The sequence below is a fragment of the Muntiacus reevesi genome, chromosome 1 (assembly GCF_963930625.1).
Source record: "Muntiacus reevesi chromosome 1, mMunRee1.1, whole genome shotgun sequence".
In the NCBI taxonomy this organism is placed as follows: domain Eukaryota; kingdom Metazoa; phylum Chordata; class Mammalia; order Artiodactyla; family Cervidae; genus Muntiacus; species Muntiacus reevesi.
The window spans coordinates 62,984,261-63,009,033 of record NC_089249.1 but is presented as its reverse complement, the minus strand read 5'-3'; the positions used below and the strand labels follow the sequence as shown (position 1 = coordinate 63,009,033).

Here is a 24,773-nt window from a genome sequence, read left to right as displayed (position 1 = left end):
CGGCCCGCCGCTCCCCTTCCTCCCGGCTTTAGCTGAAGCTCCATTAACTCCGCACAAAACCTCAGTCACTTCGCCCAGCCGGGAAAGGTGTCCCCGTCGCGGGGCCCAGAGGAAGCGGGGGTAGGGCCGGGGGCTGGGGGTGGGGACACCAGCGTCTTCGCCGCATCCCGCGCTCCCGGCGCCCGGAGGGAACTGAGGCCCGCGCGCTGGGAGTGGGACCCGGCACCCCGTCTGACTTTTGGGCTCCCTGCAGGACCCGAATTCGCCAGGCACGACTGTTCGTTTGCCTGGGACTGCGTTGACATGTTTTAATTTGGTTATCAATATTTGAATATCAGGAGGTTTCACACAAAAACTCAGATTTTTGTTTCAAAAAAGGGAAAGGTTGGGCACTCAGCCTGAGGTCGCACTCTCTCGGGAGGGGCAGCCGAGCGCAGGCCCCCCGCTTCCCCAGGGTGCGGGTCAGGGGTCTGACTCCCCAGAGATGTTCTATCCGAACCCTGGTCACGTCAAACAGAAGCAGCCGCTCCCGTCCAGAGCTCCAGACAGAGGCTAAAACAGGCCCAGCCCCTTCGGTGACAGCAGCCGGTGCAAACTGCACCTTCCAAGGGCACAGAGGAAATGCCCCGTGCGGGGTGGAGGTCGCAGTTCCAGACGCCGCAGTACCTGGGAAAGTCAGAGTGGGCTTCCTGGAAGAGGTCACAGCTGCGGGGGCTACTTCAGAAGGAGGACGGGTACCAGGCCCCAAAGGGCCCCAGTGGGGAGAGTTTCCTGAGTCCAGCCCTCCAATCCCCCTGGTGCCGCCGCTGTCCCTGGTCCTGAGGGCGGGTCTCCGGGCCCGGCCCGGCAGTTGCGCTTCCCCCAGAGTGCGGCCGTGCCCGGCCGTGGAGCCGCCGCTGCAGGAGGCCTCACCAGGCCGGGGAAGCTTTTCCAGGAAGGGAACCACACGGCCAAGGCCGGATGGCCAAACGGGAAGGGAAGTGAGGCCGACCCAGGGTCCAAGGCGCCGCCATCGGCCCACGACGGAGGGGACCTTACCCGACCAAACGCCTAGCTTTTCTCAGGGGCTATTTTCTATTCTGATAAATAGGTATATAAATGTAAATACACATATCTCCCATGGTTCGCCCTGGCTTCTCTGATGTAGAGGATTCTACCTTCATTCCAGGGGGAGCTCGCTGGGAGAGGGGAGGGGTGCTGGGCCCGGATGAGGAGCCGGTAGAAGAGGGGTGTCCGCCCCCGAGCAAGCTGGAGCAGGGAGACCAGGACCCAGAGCAGGCGGGTGGCGGAGTGCGGGCGAAGGCAGATGGGCAGGGGTGGCGCCCTGGGTGCGGGCACGGGAGGGTGCGAGGACCCGAGCCCAGGAGGTGGAGGCGGCCTGGCCCGGCCCGTGCGGTGTCGCGCCGAGGATAGACGCGGCGCGTTTGGGGGAGGCGCCCGGTCCCCGGAAGGAGGCCGCGGGAGGAGCCAGGGGCCGTTTCACGGCCCCCATCCCCCCTCCCCCGGGAAGGCCGCTTTCCGCCGGGCCGCCGCCCGTGGCCCGCAGGAAGCCGCGCGCTAGTCTGCGGGACCCCCTCCTCGGCCCCGCCCCGCCCCGCCCCGCCTCCCGCCGCTGGCTGGGGCTCCGCGGGGTGCGGGGCGCGGGGCGGGGCGCGCGCAGAGCTGCGGCCGCTCCGGACATGTCGGGCCCGCGCGCCGGCTTCTACCGGCAGGAGCTGAACAAAACACTGTGGGAGGTGCCGCAGCGGCTGCAGGGGCTGCGCCCGGTGGGCTCGGGCGCCTACGGCTCAGTCTGGTAGGGGCGGGCTGGGGCGGGCGGGGATGGGGTCTCCGCGCGCGCCCCTCCCCCCCGTGCGGGGTTCCCACGCGGGGAGGGGCTCACCCTGCCTCCGCCCCCGGGCCTTACGCGGATCCAAGGAATGAATGGGGGGTGGGGGCGCGAGGGAAACTCCTCCCGGAGCCTCTCCCTGGCCAGGGAAGGGTGGTCCTGCCCCTCCAGCCCGGGGCGTCCTCCTCCGGGTCTGAATCTGCGGCGTCACAGCTGGCGAAAGGGCCGGTCTCCGTGGCCCTGGATGTCTGACCACGCATCTGGGGTTCCCCGGTCAAGGGTCAGGCAGCCCTGGGCTCCGGTAGATACCCCCGCCCCAGGGTGGGTAGTTTTGCTTGAAAAAGAAGAGTCCTGCTTGGGGGTGGGGCGCCAAGACCCCTGCCTGAGAATGACCTCAAGCTCTTCCGTGGGCCTGGCCCCCACCCCTGTTTTCTAAGGGGTCTCAGACTCCGAATGGGGCTCAGGCCTGATCAGAGAAGCCTACCATCCCCCACAGTCTTTAGAGGGTCTACACCCCTCCCCATTTTTGCCCCAACCAAGACAGCGCACACTGCACGGAGATCCTGGGACCCAGACCCTGGGGAGGCCCTGGGCCTGGTGGGGCCGGCCGGGCCGTGCAGACAGTCCTTGGGGTTTCAGTGTTGACATTTAGGCCAGCTGTGGGTGTGGATGTCAAGGGGTGCCCCCCCTATCCAGAACCGGTGAGGTGCCAGGTGTCTGTGGGGCCATGGGTGTGGGCAGGCAGGCTCCCCGGGGGAGAGTTGTTGCTCTAGGATGTGGCAGAAGGTTCCAAGTGGGACTCCTCAGATCCCTCCCAGGGCCCAGTGCTGGAGCCTGGAGCAGGGGTTCGGGGTCCCCTGGGCCTCGGGCCTCATGCTGTCACTGGCCGGCCTTCGGGAACCCCAGGCCACTCCAGCCGCCCCAGCCACCGGGACCTGGCTTCCCCTCTAACACCTCAAGGGCAGGAGAGGGTGTGAGCCAACGTGCGCCTGGCCCCTGGGGAGCTGACAGAGCTCTGGCTGGAAGCGGGCCCCAGGCAGGTGTCACTCCTGGGCTCCCTCCCTCCTCGGGTGAAGTTGATGGCCTGCTGCCAGTCCCCACAGTCCTCTGCTGACTCTGCAGACAGAAAAAAGTGTCTGCTCCCCTCCCCTGTGAGGGACATTCCCCCCGACTCCCACCCCAGACCGGCTTTCCTCCACCATCACCCACGAGCATCCCACGTGCTGCGGGAGGCTCCCTGTGTGGGCGTGGAGGGCTGGGTGGCTGCACATGACAGCTTGCTGGAGGGAAGCTGGATCCTAGAGACCGCGGTGGGGCGGGAGCTGGGAGGGCTTGGCTCGCTGGGCAACTGGGCATGGAGGCTGCGGGTCTGCACCTCCGTGGGGAGGGGGAAGTGGGGCTGCAGGAGGGGAATGCTCTGGGGCTCCAGACACCACCCTCTGCTGGACATTTCCTACTGTCTAGTTTCTCACTGTCAAAGATAGGGATGCAGCACACACCTTTGGTCAGGGTCTCCTCCACGTGTTGAATATTCCAGGGCTTTGGAGTTGACTTTGAGACCCCTCAGGGGGCTCCCAATCCCCTGGCCCACGGGGAGCTGAAGGACTGTCTACTCTGAGAACACACTTCTGGCTGTTTCCCTGCGGTGGTATTTCCACCCTGAGAGGGGGGCAGGAGTCAGGAGAAATTCAGGTGGGCTAGGGAGGCCGGATGTCAGGGGGTCAGCGGAAGGGGACCTGCCTCTGGAGGAAGGAGCAAGATCCCAGGAGGGGGACTTCCCTGGTGGTCCGGTGGCTAAGATGCTGTCCTCCCAATGCGGGGAGGCCAGAGTTCAATCCCTCCTCAGGGGACTAGATCCCACATGCCTCCACTAGGACCTAGCACAGCCAAGCAAATAATATTAAAAAAAAATAAATAAAAGAAGACCCCAGGAGGGAGGGGAGAGCCTGGGAGCGAGTGTAGTTCGATGGTGGTGCCAGTGGCCTTCTGGCCAGTGGGGAGGGCGGGACCGAGGCTGGACCTCACGCACGGCCTTGCAGCTCGGCCTATGACACGCGGCTGCACCAGAGGGTGGCAGTGAAGAAGCTGTCACGGCCCTTCCAGTCTCTGATCCACGCGCGGAGGACCTACCGCGAGCTGCGGCTGCTCAAACACCTGAAGCACGAGAACGTGAGCAGGGGGCGGGCGCGCAGGAGGTGGGGGGCGCGCCGGCCGCCCGGCTCTGACTCCCCGCGCCCCCAGGTCATCGGGCTACTGGACGTGTTCACGCCGGCTACCTCCCTCGAGGACTTCAGCGAAGTGTGAGCATCGGAGGCGGTGCGGCGGGGGTGCAGGGACGGCGCGGCGCGGCGGGGGCGTGGGGGCGCGGGGCTCATTCCCGGCCGCACCCAGGTACCTGGTGACCACGCTGATGGGCGCCGACCTGAACAACATCGTCAAGTGCCAGGCGCTGAGCGACGAGCACGTCCAGTTCCTGGTGTACCAGCTGCTGCGCGGGCTAAAGGTGGGCGCGGAGCGGGCGCGGGTGGGGGCGCAGGGGCCAGCGCCTGACGCCCCGCCGTCTCCCCCTCGCAGTACATCCACTCGGCCGGGATCATCCACCGGGTAGGTGCGGGTGCGCGGTGGCGCGGCGGCGCGGCGGCGGGGGTTCCTGCGCCTGGGACTCTGCCAGCCTCTCACCGCGCCCGCCCGGCCCGCAGGACCTGAAGCCCAGCAACGTGGCTGTGAACGAGGACTGCGAGCTGAGGGTGAGCGACCAGGGCAGGGGCTTGGGAGGCGGCTGCAGGGAGGTGGAGACCCGCGGGGCTGAAGCCGGGGGTCGCCCTAGATCCTGGACTTCGGGCTGGCGCGCCAGGCAGACGAGGAGATGACTGGCTACGTGGCCACGCGCTGGTACAGGGCGCCCGAGATCATGCTGAACTGGATGCACTACAACCAGACAGGTGATGGCAGCCCCACCTGGCGCGGCCTGCGGGGGCGGGCGGGCGGGCGGGCGGGGCCCAGAGGCCAGGGACCTTTGAGACAGGCCAGGAGCTCAGGACCAGACGTTCAGAAAGGCAGGGCACCACAGGTCCTGGGCTGACCCGTGCCCTGCCCAGGGTGCCGTCAGGAAGGGGCCTGGACGTGACCGCGGGGCTGGTGGGTCCAGCCCCCGGCTCTCTGGGGCGGGACTTGGGGTGGGCAGACTGATGGTGCGCCTCCTCCTTCAGTGGACATCTGGTCCGTGGGCTGCATCATGGCTGAGCTGCTCCAGGGAAAGGCTCTCTTCCCCGGAAATGACTGTATCCTTGGTTCAGGTTGGGGAGGAGGGCTGGGCCTCCTATTGCAGGGTGGGAGTCAAGGGAGGTGGGCTCTGGCCCTTTCTGGACAGCCTTGCCTCCTCTGCCCCACACCATGCCACCTTCGGGTCCCTGTCCCCAGTGGCAGGACAGCAGGCTCTGGGCAGCGACCCAAGGTCTGGGGCCTGGGACCCCAGGAGAGTCCATGTCTGGCCGTTGAACCTTTCCTGAGCCAGGCAGACATCGACCAGCTGAAGCGTATCATGGAGGTGGTGGGCACACCCAGCCCTGAGGTTCTAGCAAAGATATCCTCGGAACATGTGAGTCGTTGGTCACCAGTCCCTCTGCTGACCTGGTGGGAGGGGGGCTGTGGGACTAGATGGGGCCCCATGGGGGGAGCATGGGCCACAGTGAAACAGACCCCAAGGCGGGCACGGCCCCCTTCAGGGAGAAACGGGTGTCCTGGGGAGACACTCCTGGCATGAGGGACAGGGCGGGTGAAGCCTGGGCACCTGCAGCGTCCTGGCCACGAACCGCGGAGTGGCACCACACCTGGGCCTGCCTGCGGGCCTGTGGGGCCAGGCAAGGTGCTGGAGCCCCCAGATCCGAGGGGGGATGTCTTTGTTCCACGCATGCCCTTGGCCAGGCTCGTTGGAGAGAAAGGCCAGGGGCCTCTCCCATCAAGCCCCTGCCTGGCTTAGGGCCAGGGGCGGGGAGGCCCTGAACAGCCCCTCAGACCCTTCCGTGGGCACCTAGGCCCGGACCTACATCCAGTCCCTGCCCCCCATGCCCCAGAAGGACCTCAGGAGCATCTTCCGCGGAGCCAACCCCCTGGGTGAGGACGGGCCCGGGGCCTGGGTGGGGCTCCTCGCTCGGCCCTGGGGGTGGAGCTGACCTGGCACCCCTGCCCCCGCAGCTGTGGATCTCCTGGGCAGGATGCTGGTGCTGGACAGTGACCAGAGGGTCAGCGCGGCCGAGGCCCTGGCCCACGCCTACTTCAGCCAGTACCATGACCCGGAGGACGAGCCCGAGGCGGAGCCCTACGACGAGAGCGTGGAGGCCAAGGAGCGCACGGTGGAGGAGTGGAAGGGTGAGGCCGTGTCCCTGAGGCTGGCCCTGGCCGTTCTCAGCAGGAGACTCCCGCTCCTCCGAGAGGGTCTGGGTGGGGGGACAAATACCCCCAACACAGGGGCGTGAGGGGGCAGCTAGAGCTGGGCCTGGGTGAGTCCACCAGAAACCTGGGGGCCACACAAGGCGGGTCCAGGAAGGGGCCCGTGAGCAGAGGCTGCTCCCAGAGCCTGGGAGGCCTGGGCTGCTGGGGGCCTGAGCGCACGCTTCCCCCTCCCCGCACAGAGCTCACCTACCAGGAAGTCCTCAGCTTCAAGCCCCCAGAGCCCCCGCAGCCGCTGGGCAGCCTGGACGTTGCGCAGTGATGAAATGCCACCTGCCAGCCACCCTGCTGGGACCAAGAGGGGGCCTGAGCCCACCTGCCGCCAGCCCCGGCCTGCCAGACCCCCATGGGGGGCGCCTGCCTTGAGGCCACCACAGCCAGTGGCACCCATCCCTGGCCTGGGACCCTGGTCCTCACGCTGCACCTTCTGGGGAACCTGCACGTGTGTGGATGCCTGCACGGGCGTGAGCCGAGGGCGTGGGAGTCTGGGCACACCGTCCTGCACGTCCTTGTTCTCCTGCCCCCCCCTCCCGAAGTCCCCTTTAGGGCCTCCTTGGGAGGACCTGGGTGCCAAAAGACCTCTCCCTGGGCAGTGTGTGTGTTTCCAGACATAGATCCCAGAGGGCTGGCTCTGGGCGGGGGGTAAGTACACTGGGGTGGGAGCCTCCCTGCACAAAGGAAGAGTCTTGATGGTCAGAGCTGCTCGGTCTGCAAGTGAGGGGTTCCCTTCAAAAGTGCTGAGGCTCAAAGGGTCTTCCATGGGGGTGGCGGAGTGGGGCGGCTGCCTGGAGCCACATGTCCACCCGTGCTGTATGCACCGCATGTGTCCTGGAATCCACACATCCCAGCAGACGCAGGCGTGTGTGAGTCTGAGGGCCCCTGGGAGCCTGCGGTGTGACCAGCCGCAGGCCCAAGTGCGGGTGACTGTACTGTTGCCTACCCTGCCTTCAGTCCTCGATGTGGGTGGGGCGCAAGGCTTTGCTAAGAGCCTGCTGGGCAGCGTGCAAGGGGCTCAGGTGGCCACGGGCATCCCTGTGGGCAAACCCCCTCTCCCCTTGGACATGGGAGTTGCAGCAGGTTCCTGAGGCACGGGGCCCCGGGCCCGCTGGGGGCCTGGCAGGCTTGGGGGGCTCTGGCCTCGAGGAGGTGCCCACCAGTGTGGATGTGGGTCCTGGCCCCAGGCAGACGGAGAGACCTGTGCCAGCCCCACCTCTGCCGCCCTTGGTCCTGCTGCAGGGACCTGGGGTGCTCTAATCTGTGGGTCCGCCTTGTCCTCCGTCCTTCCAGAGCGGAGGGGACCCAGCGACCTCTGGGACAGGAACCCTCCAGATGTGTTGGGGGTGTGGGGCCACCATCAAGGGGCTTCTCTGTCAGGTGGTGACCTCTCACCCTCCAGGACCAGGGAGGTCTGAGTGTCAAGTGCCTGCACGGGGGATTTGCAATAAAGGGGTCCTGCCCCCCACTTGGCTCGTGTCTCAGGCTCCAGTTCCTGCTGCCCCTACTGCCTGTAGAGCAGGGCCGCATCCCACCAGCCCCTGAGGGCCAGCGGGATCTGAGGTGGACAGAGAAGGCTGTCTGCCCAGAATCAACCCACTCCCTCAGAGGTTCACTGGGCAGCGTCTGGTCCAGATCCAGACCTGCCCCTCACTCTGGTCAGGGAGGAGGCGGGGTGGGGGAACAAAGGCCTGCCTTCCCCAGGGCCAGGGAGAAGCTTTCCTTTCTTTCCAGTCAAGCCCCTGCTGCTCCCTGCAGCTCAGGTTGGGAAGGCCCAGGCCCCACTGGGGACCAGGCAAGGTGTTCTTATTATGGGGACATTCTGTGCCTTTGCCCCAGGCCTTGGAAGGGTTGTGGGGATCATCTGGGAGCTGCACCTGCAGAGAGGCCTGGTCAGCGTGGCTGTTTGGCCTCAGGTCCCGGAGGACCCCTGTCGACCTGGCGGGGCGGGGCAGGAGCAGCAGAACCCTTCTGGAGCCCTGCACCTCAATGCAGAGAGTAAGGGGGCCAGCTGGGGGCTTCCTGGAGGAGGCAGGTGGGGTACCACAGGGGATGAGGGGCACGGGCAAAGGTGACTGTGGCTCCAGGGACCCCAGGCTGCAGCCACAGACCAGCCTGCAGCTCCTGAGTGCCGACTCGCTGCGGTGGAGCAGGTGTAAAGCTGCCCTGGCCGGCGAGCTGCAGGGCCGCTGATCCACGGAGCAGGGCACGGAAGGTGGCCGGGCCCCCGGGGATCTTGTTACCCCACTGTGTCTCAGGCCTGGGTCACTGGGCTGGGGGAGGGCATGGAGGGGGCTCTGACGCATGAAATGATAATGCTCCCATCTCAAGCTAAGTGGGCGCCCCTTCACTTTGGGGGTCGGACATACCTTCCTGGGGAGAGTGAGCCGCTCTGGCTGTGTTTTGAAACGTAAACCTGAGGACCTGGGCTGGACAGGCGGGGGGGGGGGGGGGGGGGCCTGCAGGACTGCGTGCACATCTCTGGGTAGTGTCCCCACCCAGGTGGGGGGCCTGCAGGACCGCCCTCTCTGCTCCAGCGAGTAGGGCAGGAGCCCCGCGGCCTGGGCCATCCGCGAGCAGGCCCCAGGCGGAAGAGCCAGAGGTGGCTGCGGGACTGGCCCAGGCAGTGGTAGGCACTCTGAGTTCAGGAGAGGGAAAGGGAATGCGCTTCTTCACAGGGAAAGGGGGATAAAGGCCAGACGGGGGTGGATCGGAGCCGGGGGTGGGAGGGTCAGCTCAGGGTGAAGGGGCATCCTGGGGTGAGTAGTTGGCCTACAGTGCTCAGGTCAGGTGCCTCAGGGTGGGAGTTCTCTGATCGCGGGAGGAAGTTGGCGGGACTGCTGAACGGTGATTTGGGGCTGGGGGTAGAAGCTGACAAGCTCAGACGGCCAGGATGGGCCAGCGCCGCTGGGCGCGGCGGGAAGGAGGAGACGAGTCCCTCGGGCCTCCAGCGGAGACACCGTGCGCTAGGTCCGGCGAGTCCAGCCCGAGGGCGGAGCGCAGAGGCGGGCCAGTCCGGGCGGGGGCTGCCCTGCGCCGCGGCGCTCCCTTCCCCCGCCTCCGGCCTCCCCACTTCGCTCGCCTCCGGCCTGCGGGGCGGCGCCGCCTCAGGTTTCCGGAGGGGCCGCGGCGGGGGGCGGGGGCGTCACGTGCGCCCGGGCCCCGGGGCCGGTTGGTCCTCCCGCAGGGGAGGGGCCGCGCGCGGGCCAGGCGGGTGCCGGGGTCGGAGCTCCGGACGGGACAGCCGGCAGCCGGGTTTCCCGGCGGCGGCGGCGGCGGCGACCCGGGTGCGCGCCGGGACCCCGGCCCTCGAGGCACGGTGTCCGCGGCGGGGGCGGTGCCCGGCCAGCCATGAGCTCTCCGTCGCCCGCCCGCAAGGGCTTTTATCGCCAGGAGGTGACCAAGACGGCCTGGGAGGTGCGCGTCGTGTACCAGGATCTGCAACCCGTGGGCTCGGGCGCCTACGGCGCCGTGTGGTGAGCGCAGGCCGGGCTGGGTGGCCGCGGGTGGGGTGTCCCGGCCCCTTGCTGAGCTGTGCGCCCCGCAGCTCGGCGGTGGACAGCCGCACGGGCGCCAAGGTTGCCATCAAGAAGCTGTACCGGCCCTTTCAGTCCGAGCTGTTCGCCAAGCGCGCCTACCGCGAGCTTCGCCTGCTGAAGCACATGCGCCACGAGAACGTGAGTCGCGCCGCCGGATCCGCGGCCGCCGCGCTCCGCTCATCCCCCGCCGGCCCCAGATCCTGCCCCGGAGACCCCTGGGCTGCTCCTTGGGGTGGCGGGGCGGAGGCCGTGGGTCCGACCGTGTCCCGGAGCGTGCGGGTCGAGAGGGCGGCTTCCCCGGGTCTCCTCCGCTCCGCCTGGGCCAGTTCCGCAGCCGCCTCTTGCTCTTCCGCCCGGGGCCTGCTCGCGGATGGCCCAGGCCGCGGGGCTCCTGCCCTACTCGCTCCAAACTTTGACTTGAGCCCTGGGGACCTTGGCGGGAGGAGGGGTTTTCCCGGAAGGGGACCCACCCCCAGCCCCCGGTTAGCCGGCTGCCCCCTGCCAGCTCCTCCAGCCCCTCTCCTGACCCCAGTCTGCTTCCTGAGCCCCAGGCCTGGGACTGGGATGGCTGGGAACGCGGAGGAACCGGAGTTGTCAGCTTCCTCAGAGCCCCGGGTCTCTGATGGTGAAGGGGTCCAGCAAGCCCAGCCGTGTGTGGAGGATGCTGGGCACCAGCTGCACGCAGACCCTTCCTGTGACGCCCACCCCCACAATGTGAGGAAGGGCCGGCCCCCACCAGGAAGGCGTCTCCTCTGCCTCCAGACCTGCCCGCAGGAGACGGCCGTGGTGCCCCAAGCCTCTCCCTGCACGGTGCGGGCCGCAGGGGGCCCTTCCCTTCTTCCTCCATGCAGTTCCTCCTGTGACCCTGAAAGCTGCCTGCTTCCCCTCCCGCAGCCACTCCTGCCCAGTCTGAGGGTGATCTGGGTGCCCACACCCTGGCCAATCATGGCGGGCCGGCACCTCCTGGTCCCCGTGTCCACCAGGAAACTGCCCTCAGCTCCAGGGCCCACCCGCTCAGCGCCTCGGTGGGCCCTGCACTCCCATCCGCAGGTGGAGTCCCCTTGTGGTGGACACCCACCCCGCCCCGGCCTTGCTACCTGCAGGCACACCTGCTCACACGCAGGACTCGTCCCCATGAGGACCGACCCCTCTGCCAGAGCCTCCCTGCGGTCCCCTCCCTCCCAGTTCGTGCTCCCCCCTTGCCCTGCCCTGTCTGCGCTCTCCCTGGGCTTCTGCTCCATGGCCTCCCGGTCCTGTCCTTCCTTGCTCGGGCCTCCCCGCTGCCGCTAGTTCCTGCCTTCCTGCAGGCCCCCTGACCCACAGCAGCTGCCCCCCTGAGCTGGGAGGCTCCGCCTTTCATGATCCTGGGTTCCTGGGAAGAAACGGTCTCCGAGAAGCTGAGGCGTGACCCAGTCCCGCCCGTTCTGTGCCCACCTCTGCCCCTGCACCCCAGCCCCCCACCCCCAGCACCGGCCTCTTCGTGCAAGGCAGAGACCTGGAAGTTTCCATCAACCTGTCACGCCTCCCCTGAACCTCCGGGATCCTTGCTGAAACCACCTCCTGAGGCTCCTGCTGCCTCTGGCCCCTCTCTGGTGTCCCTGCCACCCTCACCCGTGTCTGGCCCTGGAGGCTGCGGTGGTCACCGAGCTGTCCCTCTGCCTCCTGCCCACTTTGTCCCCGCACCACAGCCGGGGCCGCACGCAGTAGCGTGCCCGCCTAACCCCCCGCGGCGGCTCCTGGGATCAGGGCAGCCTTCACCTGGCGTGGCGGGCCCGCTCGCTCTCCTCGGCTTCTCCTTGGCGGCTCCCTGGCCTGGTTCTTGGCCACCTGGCCTCTCTCCCGTGTTCCTCAAATGCTCCGAGCTCTCTGTCTCCTGCCTCGGCCACCATTCGTGTGGCCTCTGCCAAGCCTGCCCCCTGCCAGCACGCCCACCTGTCCCTCCAGCCGCTAGGATGTGCAGGCTTCACAGGTCCCTGGAGGCCCTGGAGCCAGCTGTCACTGCTCGCGTGCTGTCTCCCCCCAAGCACAGGCCTGCGGGCTGTGGGTTTGGTCCTAGTCCGTCTACCTGGACCTCTTTGGCAGAGGCGTGGTCCCTCCTAGGGGCTGGCTGCCCCCACCCTGGTCCTGGGTCTTCAGCAGGGACAGGAAGTGGGGTGATGATGGGCCAAGGGGTGAGCTCCTTGGATGGCTGGGGGCTGCCCCGGACTTGAGGCTGCCCTTCCCCCAGAGGATGCCCGCAGTCTCCATCCAGAAATAGCCTTTGTCTGTGGGCACGTGTGCCAGGGCAAGGTAGAGCTGCCAGTGGGCAGAGCTGGGCCCGTGGGCAGTTGCAAGGGGCTCTCCTGCCGAGAACAGTGGGTGCCCGAGCCCCCGCCCACCCGGCACTTGGCCTCCTCCCCAGGTGATTGGGCTGCTGGACGTGTTCACGCCCGACGAGACGCTGGATGACTTCACGGACTTGTGAGTGCCTGCCTGGGGCTGGCCGGGTAGGGAGTTGGTGTTGGGTGGCTCCTGGGTGTCAACTTCAGCTTTGGGGTTTGCGGGGAGCCCCTTGAGGCGGGTCTCGCCTCGCAGCCTGGCCAGGGGTCGGGGCGCACCCGGCCCCCCACTGCCCGCTGCCACATGCTCCTGGTGCCATGGGGTGGACCTGGGCCTCTCTGGCAGTGCCAGAGCTGTGAGTCTTGGCCCTGAGGGTTGTCAGCGGGTCCCGTGCTCCGTGCTGGCCCTGAGGCTGTGCCTGTAACTGGAGCTGCTGACCTTTGCTGGCAGGAGGGGAGGGGCGCAGGGGGCCCAGTGCTGACTGTTCTGTGACGCCTGCCCCGTGACTGCCGGGGTGGCTACCCCTGGACTCACGCTCCCCTCGGCTAGGAGCCTGGGCCCGGCCTGGCCAGGGCGGGGGAGACGGGCTTCTCGCCGCCCAGCCTCGCGGAGGTCAAGGACATGCACACAGTGGCCCAGTGTCCTGGTGGGGTGCTCAGGGTGTCTCCCCGCCTCCCCACCCCATTCAGCTTGCTCCCCGATGGGGATGCCCTGCGTTCACCCCTATCCAGAACCACCTCTCCTTTCTTTCACCCCCTCCCCTGCCTCGAACCTCGGTCTCCCTGGTCACCCTTCGGAAACCCAAAGCACAGTTCTCAGCTGCCTGGCCTCGTGGGGCCCACAGGGTGGGGCCCGGGGGTAGCGCCGTGGGAGGCGGGGACCACATGCCGCAGTGTGACGGGGTCCCATGCGACCCTGACTGTCTGTACCCTGTCACGCCCCGCAGTTACTTGGTGATGCCGTTCATGGGCACCGACCTGGGAAAGCTCATGAAGCATGAGAAGCTGAGTGAGGACCGAGTGCAGTTCCTTGTCTACCAGATGCTCAAGGGGCTGAAGGTGGGGACACGGGATGGCGGGGGGCGCCCGCTGGGCTGGGAGGGGCCCCGGGCATGGCCGGGACTTGGGTTCCTGCGAGCTGACGGCCGCTGACTGCGCTCTGTCCCCACAGTACATCCACGCTGCTGGCGTCATCCACAGGGTGAGTCCTGGCCCGGGGGGCGCCTCTCCTGGCTGTGGGTGTAAGGGGCTCCATCCCAGAGCCGCCCACCCCTGCGGGGGCACCCCCTCTGCACACCGCCCGGGGCGGGTACCCCACCCTTCCTGAAAGGGCTGAGAGAAGGCCGGCCGTGCCCCCACATTCAGGCGCTGCTCGGGCCCTGGCCTTGGCCCTGCACCAACACCATGCCTCTGTCCCCAGGACCTGAAGCCCGGCAACCTGGCGGTGAACGAGGACTGTGAACTGAAGGTGTGTGCGGGGCTGGGTGCTCGGGCCCTCCCCCACACCCGCCTGTCTGCCCGCTGGGCCCCTGCTCTCAGGCCCGGAGGTGGGCTGGCCCAGGCCCATGCGGACGGACCAGACCCCAGCCATCCGGGCCGTGGCCGGGGTCCTAGGCACTTGGCGGGTGGCCTGTGGCACATGCCCATACCTGCCTGAGGAGAAGTGGGGCGGAAGGGGGCTGCACAGAGGCACTGGCGCAGCCGGGAGTCCACAGGGGGGGGGGCGCGGGGAGGAGACCCCCGGGGGCCTGTTTCTGAGGGTTGGGGGCAGGCGTGGTCTGTTGGGCCGGGGGCCCTGTCTGTCAGGGGGCCCTGGAGGCAGAGTTAGGGACACGTGGTCGAGACCTCATCCCCAGGGGCTTGGCCTGAGGCTCCTGTGTGCCCAGGCCCCTTGGGGTCTTCTGGACCACAGTCGGCCTGCCCACTCCCCAGAGACCACTTTGCCCCCCACTCCCTCTGACTCTGGCTATAGATCCTGGACTTCGGCCTGGCCCGGCAGGCAGACAGCGAGATGACCGGGTACGTGGTGACCCGGTGGTACCGGGCGCCCGAGGTCATCTTGAACTGGATGCACTACACGCAGACGGGTGAGGAGCTGCCTGCCCGCGCCCTGCTCCACGGGGGTCCATGGCGGCTGCTCCGTGGGGAGGCTCCAACTTGGGTGGGGGGCTGGGTGGGCAGTGGCAGGCCAGATGGCTCCGGCGCCCATGACCCCTCCACTACCCCCACCCCCGTCTGTGTCTCCCCCTCCCCAGTCTGTGTGTGCCCCCCTCCCCAGCCCGCGGAGCCCTGACGCAGGGGCTTCTGTCTCAGTGGACATCTGGTCCGTGGGCTGCATCATGGCCGAGATGATCACGGGGAAGACGCTCTTCAAAGGCAACGACCGTATCCTATACCAAGGGCCAGGCTGGGACTTACCCTGCACCTGGGGCTGGGTTTGGGGGGGTTTTCCCTGCACCTGAGGGGACACCTGCCGGGAGCAGGTGGGTGGGCGAGCCCTGTCTCTGGCCCGCTCTGTGTTCCTGACCTTGGCCAAGACCTGGACCAGCTGAAGGAGATCATGAAGGTGACGGGGACGCCTCCCGCGGAGTTTGTGCAGAGGCTGCAAAGTGACGAGGTCAGCCGGGAGCCGGGCGGGGGCTGGGGACAGGCCTGGGACTGGCTTCTCACGGCCTGCTCCCGCGCAGGCCAAGAACTACATGAAGGGCCTCCCTGAACTGGAGAAGAAGGATTTTGCCTCCGTCCTGACCAACGCGAGCCCCCTGGGTAGGTGGCACTGGGGTGGGTGTGGGGCCGGGCCCTAGGACGCTGCCCCCGGCCGGCCTGACCTGCCCTTCCTGCAGCCGTGAGCCTCCTGGAGAAGATGCTGGTGCTGGACGCGGAGCAGCGGGTGACGGCGGCCGAGGCGCTGGCCCACCCCTACTTCGAGTCGCTGCAGGACACGGAGGACGAGCCCCAGGCCCAGAAATACGATGAGTCCTTCGATGACGTGGACCGCACGCTGGACGAGTGGAAGCGTGAGTGGGGGCCCCGGCCGGGGGGCGGCGCTCAGGGTCCCGGGCCCCCCTCCCCGGGATGCAGGTTCAGCGAGGAGCGCAGCAGGAGGTCAGAGGGCACATCCAGGCACTGGGCCTCTCCTGGCGCCCGGAGCAGCCAGCATGCCCGTGCACGTCTGGGCCAGGGCCCGGGCTGCCCCGGAGCCCCTCGGAACCCCTCCCCAGGCCTCTGCTCATACTTCTTGGATCTCCTGCCCCTTCAAGACCGTTCCTACCACACAGTCACACAGCACCCTTGTCCTGCCGGCAGGGTCAGGTCCACGCCAGGCAGCCCGTCTGCCCCCCACCTTCCTCAGCACCCCTTGCCCGTCCCCTCCAGCCCACTGAGCACCCCCATTCATGCTCTGCGCCGCCAGGCTTTGCTTTGGCTGTCCCTAGACCGAGGGCTCTGCTGGTCTCTGAGGGCTGCTCAGCCTGAGGCTGGGCTCAGGGTCACCTGCGTGGTCCCCAGCCCGCCCCCCCCGACCAGGTCCCTGACGCCCCACGCTGGATCGGGCCTCGTCCAGCACGTGGTCTCTCTGTGGCTTCAGGCCCCTGGAGGGAGTGGGGACCCAGCTGAGGGCAGCATAGGGCCGCTGGAGCTGCGGGCCTGGTGGCTGCTGTCCAAGGCCCTGTCCTGGCCGAGCCTCAGGCCAGCGCTGTGGTCCTGGACGCGGAGGGTGGGGCGGGGCCGGATGGCTGTGCCGCTCACATGAAGCTCCTTTGAGTCCCTGGGTTCTCGGTGCTGCCAGCGGGGGCTGCACCTTTCTCTGTGCTGGGTTTTGTGCTTGTAAGTTTTCTGTTGCTAAAAAAAGACCAGAAAACCCAAAACCGCAGGCCATAGGATCCTGTCTGTGGTTCCCGCCCCAAACTGTAGTAAGAACTTTTGCTTTTACTACAGACCATGTTTGCGGTTAAAGCCCCGGTCAGGTATTTAAGCTCATTACTTCCTGTCTCCCTGGGAAAGGCCAGCCTTTCAGCAAGGGCTTCTCCACACTGACCATCCCCGTGTGGCTTGGCCCCGCCCTGCGTGAAGGTCAGACGGATGGCCTGGGAGTCACCCCACGGGTGGGAACACAACCGTGCCACTCACTGGGCAAACCACACAGACCACATGCTGTTGAGTCATGGTCCTCTGAATGGGCTCCGGGAGCCCCAGTGGTCCCCCAGACGGGCGCTCTGCCGGCCTGGTGAGTGTGGGCACGCTGGGAGAGGTGGAGCAGCGCCCCCTCCCTAGGGACCGCCCGCTCTGGGCATGGTGCAGGGAACATGGGGACCGGCGAGGAAGCCCGAGATGCAGGTGCTCAGTGGGAACTTCACTCTCGTTTGAGGCTTCATAGATGTTCTGCATTCAGAAGCTGGAAGGCCCTGGTGGGACCCTGAGTAGCTCCACTTGAGTGAACACATTGGTTTATGTGCCCGCAACATCCTCTGTTCACTGAGGCAGGCTGTGGGGCCAGAGCCACTTTGGGGGCTGCGTGTGTGGGCTACAGGAGTCCCGTCAGGGTGGACAGTCCCTGGGGATGGATACAGATGGATTCGCACATGTGGGAAGCTCCCTTGGTGCCTAAGCCCTGGCAGTGATCTCTGACTGTAATTTAGGGGGCAGTGAGCCCCGAGGTCAGTGACCTGTGCTCTGGGCCCGGGCGTTTTCCCCATGCCCACCCCGAGTGGAATCTCAGGAGCTGTCACTGGCCCGGGCGAGCACTTGGTCTGGGTCACTGGTGTCGTAGCTTGGTATGCACCGTGGAGCTGTCTGATGGGTGGTGGGCTCCTTCTCCTGTGACTGTCCTTCTGGCCCCAGGTGTCACATATAAAGAGGTGCTCAGCTTCAAGCCTCCCCGGCAGCTGGGGGCCAAGGTCTCCAAGGAGACAGCCTTGTGAAGACGCCTGGGCCCTGGCTGGGGCTCCACCTGGACGGGAGACCCCGTCTGCCACTGTGACCTTGGCTGAGGCTGGAGTCTCGGGAGCCCCTGTACTCCACGGAACCTCTCTTGGAAGCCTGTTCCTCTGCTCGCAGACCCCATCTCAGCCTAACCTTGGAGGAGCATCTGGACTTTCTGGACAGGATGCCCACCTGACCTGGGGCTGGGCTCTGAGCCTGCCAGCAGCGGTCCCTGTCCCCAGGACGCACCAGAAGCTTCAGAGCCAGTGGGGTGGGACAGGACTTGGGGTCAAGTCCTGGCCTCTGACCCTGCCTTCTCTGAACTGTGCTGAGAAGGAAGGACAGGATGCCGACTCAGGGATGCGTCTCCTGAGGGTGTTCGTGTGGACGCTTCTTCACCCCCAGCCTGGAATGTACATTGGTCACATGGTGTGGCCCCTCGGCTGGAGGAAATAAACCCTTTTGTAGGTCACACTCTGCTTCACTTTCTCATTCCTGGGCTGGAGCTCCACCTTTAGGTTTGTGTTTGGAATAAGGAGGCTGGTCTGGGAGTTTCTCCCCACCCTGAGCCACTGGGCCTGGGCAACCCTTCCCTCCCCGGCCACAAAGCTGACCCCCCAACCTGTGTCAGGGAGCCTCAGGCCTGGAGCCCCCGAGGCGGGGTTTGGCCCCGGCCTTCTTGCGCGGTGGTGGTTGTGTAGTCAGTTGCTCAGTCCTGTCCGACCGCTTGCAACCCCATGGACTGTAGCCCGCCAGGCTCCTCTGTCCATGGGATTCTCCAGGCAAGAATACTGGAGTGGGTTGCCATTTCCTTCCTCTAAGCTTAGAGCCTGGAGCCAGATGCAGGGCAGGGCCTGACAGGGGTGAGAGGGTCAAGGTCCAACTCGGGTGTCAGTCCCCGGTATCTGGGGTTCCCGCACTCTCCAAGGCCAGATTCGTGGGCGGGAGGGTCATGCAAGACGCTGGCGGCTTCTCAGGGGCCTCTGAGACGCCTGAGCTTTAGCAGAAGGTGGTTTCTGCGCTCCGCTTCCTGTCGCAGGCCCGGCAGTACCCTGCAGCCGCGGGTGAGCCCGCGGCGCCCTCTGCTGGCCGTAGAGGACTCGCCGACGGGTCAGGGGCCACCCTGGGGCTCCTCCCCAGTTTCCCTAGGCAGGTGCGCGCAAGGCGCGATCCGCCGGTCTTCCTTCTCCCGGCCTCGCGCACAGCTGGTTCAGCCGAATATATACGGTCAAGACAAGTGACCACAGTGGATACCGCCGTCCGCCCAGGCCGCCCGCGTCTGTGACGCAAGCGTTCAGCCATCTCCGCGGGGCGGGCGGCCGCGGGCCCCGCCTCGGCGACCACGTGCGCGGGACGGCCTGTCGGCTCGCGGCTTCCGAGCTGCTCTGATTGGCTCCGGGGCGGGCACGCCTTCCCCAGCCGGCGGCGGCCAGGGGCCCACGCGGCAAGCACCCCTACCGGGACGGGGGCGTTTCGAGCAGGCCGAGGGCCGCGGGGCAGTGCAAGGCCTCCCTCTACAGCTGCCCCGCCGTGGGGGTCGTCCCCGTACGGCTGCAGCAACCGAGGACGGGAGCGAGCACGCCTGCCCCGGGCCCTTGCCCCGCCTCCAGATCTCCCGCCGCGGAGACCAGCCCTCGCAGGCCCAGCCATCTCGCCCCGACCCGAGACCGCCTCAGAAAGTCTGCCCTCCAGGCCCGGCCCACAGCCCGCCCCCACGGGCTCAGTCCCCCGAAGCTCTCGGTTTGAGGCCGGGAGACACCCCTCTGTTGGTCTCCTCCCTCGCTTTCCCCACTCGGTGCTGCGCCTGTCCGGCTTCTCGGCCACAGTCCTGAGCCCCCGAGTCCCCCGCTTTCCGGCCGGGGGTCTTCCCGGAGCTTCAGTCGGACACTTCTTGCGCCTGGGGCGTAGCTCTGCGCTGCAGCCCTCTCGGCCTGAGTCCTGGCCCCCTTCCCGGGGCGAGGCTCCTCATCGCCTCGCTCCTTCCCTTTTCCCTGCGCTCTCGCAGCCGGGCCTCGGGCAGCGCGGGGCGGCGGTGGGCAACCGCTGTGTCTGAGCCGCGGCGCGGGGTCTGGGCTGGCCTGGAGGAGGCCCCGGGCGGGGGGCGCAGACTCGCGTGGCGCCGCCGCGACAGCCCGCGGAGCTTGGGCACTCTGGCCGTCCGGCTCCGCACCCGGCCGCTCCGACTTCCGCAGGGCGCGAGGCAGAGAGCCCGCCCTCGGCGCCGGGGGAGGGGGAGGGGGGATGGGGAGCCGCCGCCGGCGGGAAGGGAGGCGCGCGGAGCCGGAGGGGCTCAGGCCTGGGCCCGCTCTGCTGCGTCGGGGCGGGGACTGGGGCAGCCCCACGTGGGACGAGACGGAAGCCAGGGCTCTGGAGCTACCCGGGCGACCCCGGCCTGGCTGTGGCGCCAGCTGGACCTGGGGCCTCCCCGTCTGGGCTTCCTGAGATCCCGCCCAGGCCCCAGTGGCTCCCCTGGCTGCTCCCTGGGGTTGCCACGAGGGGCGGGCGGCGCACTGATCTGCCTGTAAGCGGGATCGTTGGGTCCTGCCCACCCTGAGTGGCCTACAGTGACCCCCGGCGGGCCATGGGGACCGCACTTGTGTACCACGAGGACATGACAGCCGCCCGGCTGCTCTGGGACGAGTATGTGGGGCCTGGCAGAGGGAAAGGTGGGGGGTGAAGACAGAGGCTCTGGACGCTGAGCTCTCTGTCCACTCAGCCCTGAGTGTGAGATCGAGTGTCCTGAGCGCCTGACCACTGCCTTGGAGTGTCTGCAGCAGCAAGGTCTGGAGCAAAGGTGTCTGCGACTGGCAGCCCGCGAGGCCTCGGAGGCGGAGCTGGGCCTGGTGCACAGGTCAGATGGGGGGCGGGCCACGGCCCTAGAAGGCTGGGGCTGCCCAAGCCTGCTGTTCCGGCACATAGAGCCTCCCCCCAAGCCTCAGTTTCCCCGTTGTGGGGGTAGGTGAAGGAGCAATGAGGCGGGCAGTCCCTCTCTCCTCTACCTGCTTCTCCTGGCGACCCTGCCTTGCCTGCCTGCCTCTTTGTAGCCCCGAGTATGTGGCGCTGTTGCGGGGGACCCAGGCCTTGGGCACCAGGGAGCTCCAGGCCCTGTCCAAGCAGTACGATGCCGTCTACCTCCATCCGGTGCGTGCCCTGGCTGACCCGCCCCCCAGTCACACATCCGGTACTTGTGCCTGTTCACGGCCGGCACTCCCATGTGCTGTGCCCTGTTGGCTGCCACTGCAGGTACCCGGGAATGGTGCCTTGTAACCTGGCACAGGCCTTGGTCGAGCCTGTGAGGAGTGGGGGGCCGGGGGCTGACCTGGACCTCTCCCCCGCAGAGTACCTTCCACTGTGCCCGGCTGGCCGCGGGGGCTGCGCTGCAGCTGGTGGACGCGGTGCTGACGGGAGCTGTGCGCAACGGGCTCGCCCTGGTGAGGTGAGCGCGGCACCCCCCCGACCTGCTGGGGGCCCTGTGAAGGCACAGTGACCCTGACCTGCCCCACACTCACCCGCAGGCCTCCTGGACACCACAGCCAGAGGGCTACTGCCAACGGATTCTGCGTGTTCAACAACGTAGCCATAGCAGCCAAACACGCCCAGCAGCAGCACGGGTTGCGCAGGTTTGTGTCAGTCCGGCTGCAGGGTAAGGCCCAGGCCAGACGCGGAGCGGGGACGGAGGGACCTCTTCCCATCCTGGGCCTGGCTCCTGGCCAGGAGTGGGAGGCCCTGACCCTTATCACCCCAGAACTGTCTGTCCCAGGGTCCTCATCGTTGACTGGGATGTCCATCATGGTCAGGGCATCCAGTATATCTTCGAGGATGACCCCAGGTAAGCGGGGGGCTCCCTGCCACCCCACTTTTCAGGCTGAGCCTGGCCTGAGAGGGGAGACACAGCTGTGTGCTCAGCGGCTGGGGGCTGGGGTCAGGGTTCTGCCAGGAGCCCTGAGGCTGGGGGGGGGGTGACCTCTGACCTTTGACCCCGGCTGGCTGTTGCAGCGTCCTTTATTTCTCCTGGCACCGCTACGAGCACGGACACTTCTGGCCGCATCTGCGGGAGTCAGATGCTGATGCTGTCGGACGGGGGCGGGGCCTTGGCTTCACTGTTAACCTGCCCTGGAACCAGGTACTGGCCACCACCCCCCTCACCCAGTCTACGTTACCCCTAAGCCGTGTGTAGCCCTGGGCGTGCAGCCAGAACCACCCCCAGAAGCCAGGCCTGGGGTTGAAGACCCTGCAGTGCTTCCTGGCAGGGCTGCTCTGACGCCTCTTGACTGCAGGTCGGGATGGGAAATGCCGACTACGTGGCCGCCTTCCTGCACGTGCTGCTGCCCCTGGCCTTTGAGGTGACTCTGGAGGGGTTGGAGGCAGGAGGGGAGGGGTATTCGGTGCCCAGAGGCTCCCCTCTCCCCACCAGCGTGGAACAGGACTCTTGGGGGTTAGGAGGGTCTCTCTGGAGGGGCCTCCCCTCTGCCTCTGCTCCAGCTGCTTTTCTTTCTCTTCCCACCGGGCCCTGCCTGCAGTTCGACCCTGAGCTGGTCCTAGTCTCTGCAGGATTCGACTCAGCCATCGGCGATCCCGAGGTGAGGGCCTGGCCTGGCTTTAGAGGGCTTCTGGGCCCCGGGCCAGGCCCTCCTCACGCCTGGCTCTGGCTGCAGGGGCAGATGCTGGCCACGCCGGAGTGCTTCGCCCACCTCACACAACTGCTGCAGATGCTGGCTGGCGGCCGGGTCTGCGCCGTGCTGGAGGTGACCGCAGCGAGGGGGAGGGCACCTGGGCAGAGGCCGGGGTACTGGCGGAGGTTGCTGCCGTGCGGAGCGGGGCGTCCCGCCTGGGGCCCTGACCGCCCTGCCTGTCGTGTCTCTTCCTCCTCCTCCTCCTCCCAGGGTGGCTACCACCTGGAGTCCCTCTCCCAGTCCGTGTGCATGACGGTGCGAGCGCTGCTGGGCGACCCTGCCCTGCCCTTGTCAGGGCCCATGGAGCCCCAGGGCAGGTGTGGGGCCAGGAGGAAGGGGGGTGGGAAGGGCCGGGGCGGGAGGCCGGGCCTCCTGATCCTGCTTCTCCTCGCAGCGCCCTGGAGTCCCTCCAGCGTGTGCGGGCAGCCCAGGCCCCTCACTGGGTGAGCCTCCAGCAGCAAGGTCAGCCTGACTTGGGTCGGCAGGTGGGATGGCGCCTCAGGCTGCTGTCGGTGGCTGTTACTCTGAACCACCCTGTACCCCTAGGTGCCGCCCCTGTACTGAGCCCCGGCACCCCCTGCCCAGAGGGGAGGCCCTCACCGCTGCCACCGGGGGAGCCTGAATTCAAGGCAGCGGTGACTCAGGCCGCTGATGCTCTGAGCGTGCTCCTGGAGCAGCTGCACCTCCACCCCACACCCCCTATCCGCGTGGCTGCTGCCCTGACTGTGCCAGACGCTGGCCGGGCCCTGCCCCTGGGCGTCCTCTGTGAGGAGGGGTCACTGCCGCGGGAGGAAGCACAGGCCTGGGCCAGGTGGGCAGGGCGGGCCTGGGGGGAGGACCGGGCCGTGGCTGCCCGTGGCTGTGGGACTCAGCTGTGGTCTGTGTCACGCCGTGTCCTTCTGTCTCCCTGGTTTGTCCACCACAGGCCACGTGAGACCCTGGCCCAGGACGAGGCCCTCGCTGCACTCGGGAAGGTCCTGTACCTCTTGGACAGGATCCTGGATGGGCAGGTGGGGGCAACCGGGAGTCAGGGCAGGGCTGGGTGGTACAGAACCGTGTGGACGTGAGTGTTGCTTTGTACCCAGGCTCCTTCCCAGGACAGCCCCCAGGGTTGGAGTTCAGGAGCACCCCCTCAGTTCCCTCAAGGAAATTCTCTTGGCGGAGAGGTGAAGGGGATGACTTATAGTTTTAAGCGTCTTGTTTTCAGGAGTGAAGCAGTTGAAGCAATTTGACCTCAGATTGCACAGATGATACCCCGTAGCCAGGGGCAAAGACAAGACAGATGGGTATGTTTACCCAGCTTGGGAGTTGCCCTTTATACCTGTTACCCACCCCACAGGTGAGCAGTGGCATGGCAGCCACCCCAGCCCCTGCTGCAGCTGCCACCCTGGACGTTGCTGTTCGGTATGGCCTGTCCCACGGAGCCCAGAGGTAAGCCTCTCCTGGCTGGTCTGAGGTTCCCAGGCAGGGCTCATGGGCTGGCCGCGTGGGAAGGGCTCTGGGAATGGGCTCCAGGTGGGGTGAGTGCAGCTCATCCAGGAGCCAACTCTTCCTCTAGGCTGCTGTGTGTGGCCGTGGGACAGCTGGATCGGCCCCCAGATCTCACCGATGATGGGTATGATCTCGGGTCATGTGTAGGTCCAGTTTCACAAGTAGGGTGGGGTGAACACATCACCCTGGATTCCTGGGTGACAGGTGGGCGGGGCCTTCTGCAGCTGGAATTCCAGAAGGGCCCCATGGGAGCAATGCCAGGAGGGTCTCCAGCACGGAGGGTCAGCAGTCCTAGCATCTCTGCCCCTGAGCTGTCCCCTCATCTGTCTGGGCTCTGGAGAGTGGGCGGCATCTCACGCACAAGCACATGTATCCATATGCTTGCTCTCCCCTGGAAGGAGGAATCTATGGCTGAACATTGGGGGCAAGGAGGCAACTGCCCCGTCCATGTTCCACGTCTCTGTGCCACTGCCAGTGGTGAGTGGGGAGTCATAGGGCAGGACAGCTGTGCTCACTAGCACTGGCATGAGGGCCAGACTCCTGGCCTTTACCTACCCTTCCTGGCGGGACTGGGGGTGTGAGTGTCTGCCCACCCAAGATTGTGAGGTGGGGTGACCCGAGTGGCCAGAGTTTCCTGGATGATGGGCCGGCTATGCTGCTGTCACTCCCATAGACGACTGGTGGGTTCCTGAGCTGTGCCCTGGCCCTGGTGCTGCCCCTGGCCTACAGCTTCCAGCCTGACCTGGTGCTGGTGGCGCTGGGGCTGGCCCATGGCCTGCGGGACCCCCAAGCTGCACTCCTGGCTGCACTACTTCGGGGCCCGGCAGGCGGCCGAGTCTTGGCCCTTGTGGATGAGGTGAGTTGGGTGGGGGGGACCTGCTGTGGGATGGGAGGTCGGGAGAAATCAGTGACTCCGTGCTTCCACCTCTGTTGCTGGCCCAGGAATCCACACCCCAGCTTGCGACAGTCCTGGCCAGCGTGCTGAATGGGGAGGCACCCCCTAGCCTGGGTCCCTTCTCCATGGCCACCCCAGAGGACACGCAGGCCCTGATGTACCTGAGACCACGGCTGGAGCCAAGGTGGAAGATGCTGCAGGTGGCTGGTGAGGCTGCGGGGCCAGGCTTAGGCTGAATGCGTGGGGCCTTGGGTGACAGCTGCTTTAGGTCTCTGTGGGGAGAGGGCTCACATCCCGGGGAGCGGGGTGCTGCCCTGAACCAGCTCATGGCCCTGTCAAGCAGTTGTGCCCCGCTTCTCAGCGCCTCCTTGAGTGCTGTGACCTGGCAGCTTGAAGTCGGCCAGGGTGAGAGTATCTACACCGTGGAAACGACACTACGCACCAGTCCCCCGGGAGCCTGTTGTTAACTGCGCCAGCACGTCTCTGCGCGAGGCTTCTGACCTGAGGGCCAGGCTGTAGGCCTGCCCAGGACACGGGCTCAGGGGCTCTTACCGCCGGGACCCCCGCTCCGGCGCCAGCCTCTACACGGACGGCCCCTCCCCGGCTCCCTTCTCCCAGCCGTCAGTAAAAGTAGGTTAAGCCAAAGTCCGACTCCGCCTCTTTATT

At 67.0% G+C, this 24,773-nt stretch overlaps 3 protein-coding genes across 10 annotated transcripts; all 3 read left to right on the top strand.

Annotated features, from left to right (window-relative positions):
* The first annotated feature begins 1,637 nt into the window (after positions 1-1,637).
* On the top strand, positions 1,638-7,744 carry MAPK11 (mitogen-activated protein kinase 11). 5 transcript variants are annotated; one of them, XM_065924506.1, is made up of 12 exons: positions 1,638-1,795; positions 3,868-3,997; positions 4,070-4,128; positions 4,220-4,331; positions 4,403-4,432; positions 4,528-4,575; positions 4,656-4,770; positions 5,038-5,109; positions 5,347-5,426; positions 5,863-5,941; positions 6,023-6,196; positions 6,460-6,683. In XM_065924506.1, the coding sequence occupies exons 1-12, from the start codon at positions 1,680-1,682 to the stop codon at positions 6,537-6,539; spliced, it is 1,095 nt and encodes a 364-aa protein (XP_065780578.1). In that variant the 5' UTR covers positions 1,638-1,679; the 3' UTR covers positions 6,540-6,683. The 5 variants fall into 5 exon arrangements, with proteins under 5 accessions (XP_065780578.1, XP_065780559.1, XP_065780569.1 ...); XM_065924487.1 differs by lacking the exon at positions 5,863-5,941 and having other exon boundaries at positions 6,460-7,744; XM_065924497.1 differs by having other exon boundaries at positions 3,868-4,128.
* A 1,629-nt stretch (positions 7,745-9,373) lies between these two features.
* MAPK12 (mitogen-activated protein kinase 12) lies at positions 9,374-17,512 on the top strand. The gene is made up of 12 exons (XM_065945769.1): positions 9,374-9,747; positions 9,819-9,948; positions 12,212-12,270; positions 13,076-13,187; positions 13,300-13,329; positions 13,549-13,596; positions 14,101-14,215; positions 14,442-14,513; positions 14,666-14,745; positions 14,816-14,894; positions 14,972-15,145; positions 16,968-17,512. Exons 1-12 carry the CDS (start codon positions 9,623-9,625, stop codon positions 17,045-17,047), a joined length of 1,104 nt encoding a protein of 367 aa, XP_065801841.1. The 5' UTR covers positions 9,374-9,622; the 3' UTR covers positions 17,048-17,512.
* A 1,011-nt stretch (positions 17,513-18,523) lies between these two features.
* HDAC10 (histone deacetylase 10) lies at positions 18,524-24,752 on the top strand. Of its 4 annotated transcripts, none has more exons than XM_065924467.1 (20): positions 18,525-19,688; positions 19,765-19,899; positions 20,093-20,189; positions 20,387-20,484; positions 20,564-20,668; positions 20,809-20,877; positions 21,045-21,171; positions 21,326-21,391; positions 21,569-21,628; positions 21,704-21,793; positions 21,932-22,038; positions 22,116-22,183; positions 22,268-22,532; positions 22,647-22,731; positions 23,061-23,152; positions 23,280-23,336; positions 23,611-23,689; positions 23,886-24,068; positions 24,155-24,307; positions 24,469-24,752. In XM_065924467.1, the coding sequence occupies exons 1-20, from the start codon at positions 19,630-19,632 to the stop codon at positions 24,499-24,501; spliced, it is 2,028 nt and encodes a 675-aa protein (XP_065780539.1). In that variant the 5' UTR covers positions 18,525-19,629; the 3' UTR covers positions 24,502-24,752. The 4 variants fall into 4 exon arrangements, with proteins under 4 accessions (XP_065780530.1, XP_065780539.1, XP_065780511.1 ...); XM_065924439.1 differs by having other exon boundaries at positions 20,093-20,291; XM_065924448.1 differs by having other exon boundaries at positions 18,526-19,688; positions 20,093-20,291; positions 24,155-24,314.
* The last annotated feature ends 21 nt before the right edge of the window (positions 24,753-24,773 follow it).